This window comes from Colobus angolensis, unplaced genomic scaffold, assembly GCF_000951035.1.
Source record: "Colobus angolensis palliatus isolate OR3802 unplaced genomic scaffold, Cang.pa_1.0 Scaffold19, whole genome shotgun sequence".
Taxonomy (NCBI): Eukaryota; Metazoa; Chordata; class Mammalia; order Primates; family Cercopithecidae; genus Colobus; species Colobus angolensis.
The window spans coordinates 11190060-11197875 of record NW_012115043.1 but is presented as its reverse complement, the minus strand read 5'-3'; the positions used below and the strand labels follow the sequence as shown (position 1 = coordinate 11197875).

At 37.6% G+C, this 7816-nt stretch overlaps 1 protein-coding gene across 1 annotated transcript in view; it reads right to left on the bottom strand.

The window, feature by feature from the left end:
• The window catches only part of ICE2 (interactor of little elongation complex ELL subunit 2), a 56853-nt gene that overhangs the window by 14551 nt on the left and 34486 nt on the right, over positions 1–7816 (bottom strand). The window contains 1 exon segment of the mRNA XM_011940475.1: positions 5881–6010. Within this exon segment, the coding sequence (XP_011795865.1) occupies positions 5881–6010 (130 nt within the window).

The following is a 7816-nucleotide window of genomic DNA, read 5'->3' as shown; positions in this document are numbered from 1 at the left end:
TCTCAAAAAAAAAAAAAAAAAAAAAAATTATTAAAGCACACTGTAAGATTTCCTACAGTTAAAAAAAAAAAAAAAAATCAAAGCAGTCAGTTCCAAGTCTTACTTTTTTTTTTGAGACAAAGTTTCGCTCTTGTTGCCCATGCTGGAGTGTAGAGGCACGATCTTGGCTCACTGTAACCTCCGCCTCCTGGGTTCAAGCGATTTTCCTGCCTCAGCCTGCCATATAGATGGGATTACAGGTGCCCACCACCAGGCCCGGCTAACTTTTTGTATCTTTAGTAGATACTGGGTTTCATCATGTTGGTGAGGCTGGTCTTGAACTCCTGACGTCAGGTGATCCACCTGCCTCAGCCTCCCAAAGTGCTGGGATTACAGGCGTGAGTCACTGAGCCTGGCCAAAGTCTTATTTATGTATTTATTTTAGACAGAGTCTGGCTCTGTCTCCTGGGCTGGAGTGCAATAGCAAGATCCTGGCTCAGTGTAACGTCTGCCTCTGAGGTTCAAGCTATTCTTGTGCCTTAGCCTCCTGAGTAGCTAGGACTACAGTTGTGCGCCACCACTCCCAGCTATCTTTTTTTTTTTTGTATTTTTGATAACGATGGGGTTCCATCATGTTGGCCAGGCTAGTCTTGAACTCCTGGCCTCAAGCAATCCACCTGCCTTGGACTCCCAAAGTGCTAAGATTACAGGTGTGAGCAACAGCACCTGGCCCCGACTCTTACTTTTTTTTACAAACACAATATGAATCTAGAATTCCAAAAAACAAAACAGCAAATTCTCAATATGATGCTTTTGTTTTAAAAAGTAATGCATATATTCTAAAACAAAACAGGTTGAGAGCTAATACCAATGTCCTGAAATATACCAAAGAAGAGTGACATAAAAGATAGTCCTGGGTTAAATGTTATATGATCAAGTCAACACAAAAATCGTAGGTATTGTACCATAGTTAAAAACATCAACTGGCATGATGAGAATATAACACGTATCAATGTTGAAAACAAATTGTTTTTATTTTTTAACTCCTAATATTTAGGTCTCAAAACAAATTACCTGGAAAGTTGATGTCAATCACTGGGACAATTAAAAATGCACATAATTTAATGTTTCATTTTCTTACCAAGCCCCCTTTCATTTGCTTTATGCTCATACACTCATTACACGGTGGCATTTCTAATAACAAAGACACATTGTAATGATTTAATAACCATAGAAAGGAAATATTAAGCATAACTTTTAGATGTTTACTAATTATGTCTTTGAGAAGACTAATAGTTCTTACCTTTTGAAAGAAATTCATTTAAAAAAGTATTATAGTATGTGTCAATTATGGTCTGTCAAAAATAACTATACAGAGAATACCATACTAAGTGCTCTGAGGATCTACCTCCTCAAAGAGTTCACAACTCTCTCAATCTGTGAGCTTTCTAATCTGTGGGCCTCAAATAAGATAATATATATGTGCTTAAGATACTCATCACCTCAGCCCTTCAGGCAGCTAAGCAATGCTGGGGATGGCAAAAGCTCCCTGGCTATTGCCCTTCAGCTACAAGCAATCTCTCTTATATATCACAGCGTGCTGTACAAATATTTATGTGCATCAAGGTTGGAAAGCACTGATTTAGAGAGGACAAATAAAATCTATGTGTAATAAAAATACTTTATATACAAGCATTCATTCATACATACATGCACATAAACATATACAAGCATACATGCATTCATATGTGTATAGGGACTCCTTGCTTTGCATGCAGTGTGGGGACCATAAAAATGACCATAAAGGCTGAAACCCTACAATTTTAACGATCAATGGGGAAAATTACAACTGTTTGGTTACCTTTGAAATTTTTGTCAAAACACTATAAACTATCAATCATAAATATATAGGAAAATGAACAGAACAGTAAAATATTTTAGTACATTTTAATTCAAAACACTAAAGTGTTTTATTTCTTTACGAAACGTTAGTGAAGAGCACTTTGAACAGTGCTTGTTATTAGGAAGGATGCATCTTTTCTTTTTATTCTTCTTGCACAACTTGTTATTAGGAAGGATGCATCTTTTCTTTTTCTTTTTTGAGACAGGGTCTCACTCTGTTGGCCAGGCTGGAGTGCAGTGGCGTGATCTTGGCTCACTGCAACCTCCACCTCCCAGGCTCATGTGATTCTCCTGTCTCAGTTTCCTGAGTAGCTGGGACTACAGGCACAAGTGACTACTGCCCAGCTAATTTTTTATATTTTTAGTAGAGACAGGGTTTCACCATGTTGGCCAAGCCAGTCTTTAACCCCTGACCTCAAATGATCCACTCGCCTCAGCCTCCCAAAGTGCTGGGATTACAAGCGTGAGCCACCTCACCTGGCTGGATGCATCTTTTCAATGCCATAGTGAACCGTTATATTCCTAAGGATCAGCTTCCGACACTGTATCCTTTGTGCTCTCAATATCATGAAATTATCTTCAGGAGTTTGTTTAGTGTAAAATCTTATGCCAGTGTCACCTGTTCATCCTTTATGTCACAACGCTTTCACTAAGTTTGTCTGGCAGCAGCAAATCTAGAGTCACTGGAACAATAACAGTGCCAACATTCCCACTCTCTGCTGTTTTCTCTGTAATTCCATTTATGTTCCATTCAAATTTCACTTCTGGCAGTATCACCTTTTGTTTCTTTGCTTTGCTTTAATATTTGTTGGCTGATTCTTTTGATTATCTACTTTGGTAAAATATCACATGGGTGTATCACTGGGAGACAAAGAGTCAACACAACTGCACACTCTGCTTTCTGTGCATGAGCTCAATGGGTACACAATAACCAATTATAAACAGACTTTGAAAGAAGTGACATGACTGGTCAGTGATCATGATGTGCCTGTTATTTATGTAGTGATCTGTGGACTGAAGAGCCAGCAGTGAAGCTTATACTTTACACAATTACTGTTAACACACAGTCATAACTAAAACTTGTGCTTATTGAAACTATGAGCCAAGTGAGGACTGCCTGTAGGTCAACTATATAGAATTGATAAATATTAAAGGGTTGGAGGGTGGATGCAGAAGTTGCGATGAGACAATGTGGGAAATTGTCTTAAAGGAGCAAATCTTGAAGTTTTTATAGGGAAAAGATAAAAAGAGTACTGCAACTAGGGAAAGTGGGGAACATGTTTATAGCAAAGCAAAGCGAACAAACAAATCACAAGTGTGTTTATTCTACTGGAAAAAGAGACTATAAGCTATAGAATTGATTCTCAAAGTGTGGTCCCTGAACTAGCAGCATCAGTACCACCTGAGAAAGTCTTGGGTCCCAGTACAGACCTAGTGAATCAGACCCTCCAGGGTGGGGCCAGCAATCTCCACTTTTAAAAGCACTTCAAGTGATTTTCTTGAACATCTTCCTTAAATTAAAAGGGTATTATAACAACATTTTAAAAAACTGAAAAACTCAGATGTTTTTAAAATAGTATTTTAAAACATATCGCCCCCCATACCTACACCCCACCAAAAAAACCCCAAACCAAAATCCCACAACCATACAATACATGCTTTTCACCAAACACTTGGCACAGAAGCCAAAAATACTATCCCAGTACATTGAAATGAAAGGCTCACAAGAGGATAGGATTCACAGAGAATAATCAGCAGTTAGGATTACTTAGGATTTTAAAAAATAATTAAGATGAAGTAATCCACACAGTTGACGTTAAACTGTACATTTAAAAACTGAAACCTTAATTTTTTTTTTTTTTTTTGGTCATGAATCTCCATTCTCTGTCAGTACTTTAAACAAAATTTCACTCATAAGTTTTTATTTGGTCCTTTCCTAAAATGGATGTGGCTGGCAAATTGCATTCAAGTAGCTAACATTGAGATTGTGAGATCTTTGGAGGAACATTGAAATTCTGGTTATAGACTGAAAATCACTACAAAAACTTTGAGTATGTGTATGAAGGAAGAGGAGGGAGGCAGCATATCACCAATTAGTGCATTTAGCTACTTCCTTTTTTGAGTTAAGCAGAAAGAATCAATTATCTACTTAATGCTCTCATAAAATATGAAAACAAAATACTGATTAACCAAAATAGGAAAAACATTTTAAGTGAATAACCTTTCTTTAAGAAACACACCCTCTTGACGAGTTGATGGGTGCAGCACACCAACATGGCACAAGTATACATATGTAAGAAACCTGCACGTTATGCACATGTACCCTAGAACTTAAAGTATAAAAAAAAAAAAAAAACCGTGATTCACACTAATTTATGTTTTGTTGCATTTACATTGGAGTCACGTTCTAGGCAAGCAAAAAGTATATTCTTTATTTTAACAATCAAATAAGAATATGATTCAGAATTTAAAAACATGTTGTTTCTTCTACCATTTAATTAAATTATTTTTATTGGAATACACAGTTATATAAGATGAGTGGTATGATTATTATATAATCAGCCAAAATAAGATCTGATACCAGTTCCTCTGCAGTATTCTCTTACCATACAATGTTTCAAATCTCATTCAATTTAAATAAAATATTTTTCAGCAAGAAAAAAAAAGAAACACACCCTCATAGCATTTATTACATACAAGCAATCAAGCTAAGCACTATAATACAAAATTTTATTAGACTCAATACAGAATTTTATCAGACTCTGACCTTAAGCTGTTTATTGTCTAACAGGAAGAAGGGACAGGTGTTAAGAGAGAACAATAAAGTACAAAGAAATAATTCACAGAGAAGTATAAGACCGCACTGAGAGATCAAAGAAAGCAAAAGACTACACAGAGGAGCAGTCTGAGATGATTAGGAGGGATTGAGATTTATGGGATGCATTGAGATGTTCGATACTGGACATTCCAGTGGGAGGAAATACTACCAATAATCACTAGTAAGTAATCTATTATGTGAGGATGTTAACTGTACATGAACTGAGCCAATGCAAACTGAATTCCAGGCTAATCCCCATGCCCCACAAAAACAAAGGAAAAATTCATTTCATCAAAATATTTGAGGTTTTAAAAGTAGTGTCATTATAAGAAAATTTCAAAACAAATGTATAGATCAATAGTTAATCAATTAAACAGTACCCTTAAAAGAAGCTTTTTTTAGAAAACAAACATATATTTTTGATTATACTATTAAATAAGTTTCTTTTTTTTTTTTTTTTTTTTTGAGGTGGAGTCTCGCTCTGTCGCCCGGACTGGAGCGCAGTGGCCGGATCTCAGCTCACTGCAAGCTCCACCTTCCGGGTTTACGCCATTCTCTTGCCTCAGCCTCCCAAGTAGCTGGGACCACAGGCACCCGCCACCTCGCCCGGCTAGTTTTTGTATTTTTTTTTTTTTAGTAGAGACGGGGTTTCACTGTGTTAGTCAGGATGGTCTCGATCTCCTGACCTCGTGATCCACCCATCTCGGCCTCCCAAAGTGCTGGGATTACAGGCTTGAGCCACCGCGCCCGGCCAATAAGTGTTTCTAAAATAGGTCAGCATGGTATGTCATCCCCGTAATATCAGAGCTCTTGGAGGCTAAGGTAGGAGGATTGCTTGAGGCCAGAAGTTCAAGACTAGTCTGGGCAACATAATGAGACCCCATCTCAATAAAAAACAAAAAAATTAGCTGGGCATGGTAGCACATGCCTGCAGCCCCAGCTACTTGGAAGGCTGCAATAGGAGGATCACTTCAGGCCAGGAGTTTGAGGTTACAGTGAGCTATGATCACATGACTACACTCCAGCCTGGGCAACAGAGTGAGACCCTGTCTAAAAATAAATACATACATAAATAAAAACTAAAGTAAAAAAGTGCAGAATAGAAGTATTCACAATTGAATTTACAAGTATGTAATTACAAGGAAATTAAAAAGGAGAACAAAGACTTTTGTATAACTTACCAACATAAAACGAGCTGTTGGAATGCAATAAACTTTCAGTCCATAAGCGACAAAGTTCACTTTCAGTCAGAGCTTCAACTCCATAACAAGCTTGATACTCTACTTTTGGTAGTACATAAACTGGAAATTGCTGCAATGCAAGATTATACTTTTTCAAAGCTCTACTAATTTACTATTAGTAATAAATACATTTGCCTATCCAACTTTGCCACTTTCAAAATGCTTTCAGGTAATCTTATTTCATCCTTTCAGTCACAGCAGGATTCACCCTGTAAGATGGATACATTCAAGCCTGAGGGATAGAAGAATGTTTGGTGCCAAAAGTTGGATGGATAAAAGAGATCTCTCCTCACCATTACCATTTCTGACCAAAATTGACATACCTCCCCACATAGGCAAGGTTTGATTTGTCAGGGAATGTGAATGATAGCAGAATCCTTGCAACAGAGCCTATCATACATAGTTGTCCAAAGGCTCAAAGCTATTTGCTGGGAAGGACTGACTTTTTTACTAGTCATTCTCAAGAGGATAAAAAAGGTAGAATATTTTTGCTCCTTTAAAGCATGAGTCACACTGTCTCAGGCTCAAATACCCTGAGCAGCTTGTTTCATTCTACAAATGAAAGAGCAATAATGCCTACATTAAAACCTGTTTGTCATTATCTTCAATTTAACGGCTTTATTTCAGATGTGAAGTATCTGACAAATTATCCATCCAAATTCACTGGTCAGGACACTACATAAGTAAAATGACTGTACCTATTACTGGTCTAAGGGAGCATAAGCAAAGGAATACATGTTATTCACTGTGCTTATGCTATATCTTCAAAGAAAACTCTACTCTTAACAGGAGTCTATTTCCAGTTGCAGAAAGAGAAACAGATGATTTAAGGTACTTAAACTTGCACTGATAAGGCTAATTAGTACTTCTGAAATTATACTAAGATGTTACCATTTACAGATTTGAAAATATTTCATCAATATTTCTTCATTCTTGAAAGAGTGGGCTTGGCACAATGCTGGTGGTAAGAACAATTCAAATCCACTAATATTTTTGTTATCAACAGTAAGTGCAGTTTCATGTGATTGCCCCTGAACTACGTGCATATGAGAAATCTGGCGATCTTGTTAAAATGTAGAATCTGGGGTAGAGTCCAAGGTTTTGCATTAATAACAAGCTATTGTTCCAGGGACCATATTTTCAGTAGGTAAGGCTCCCAGTGTGTCTTCTCAATTAAAAACAAAATTAAATGGGATTAGGATAATTTTATCATTAAAAGCATTTTACTATATAATCTAGCAAATGGTTATCTGCATGTGATTTAGTCTCTCATAACTTTAGAGCAAATACAAGGTCGAGATAAAGAAATCTGCTCAGGCTGGGTGTGGTGGCTCAAGTCTGTAATCCCAGCATTTTGGGAGGCTGAGGTGGGAAGATTACTTAAGGCCAGGAGTTCAGGATTAGCCTGGAAAAACTAGCAAGACCCTGACTCTATAAAAAATTAAAAAAATTAAAAAAAATTAGCTGGGCATGTGGCACATGCCTACAGTCCTAGTTACTCAGCAGGCTGAGGTGGGAGGATCACTTGAGCCCAGAAGTTCAAGGAAGCAGTAAGCTATGATTGTGCTACTGCACTCCTGCCTGGGCAACAGAGCAAGACTCTTGTCTCTTTTAAAAAAAGAATGAATGAAATTTCCTCAAGGACACATAGCTAGTTTATAGCAGAGTTAAGAAAAAAGTTGACTGAGAAAAAGGATCACATTTCTGGATCAGAAATGGGTAACAGAGTTAATTTCACTTTTTTTTTTTGAGACGGAGTCTCGCTCTGTCGCCCGCGCTGGAGTGCAGTGGCCGGATCTCAGCTCACTGCAAGCTCCGCCTCCCGGGTTTACGCCATTCTCCTGCCTCAGCCTCCCGAGTAGCTGGGACTACAGGC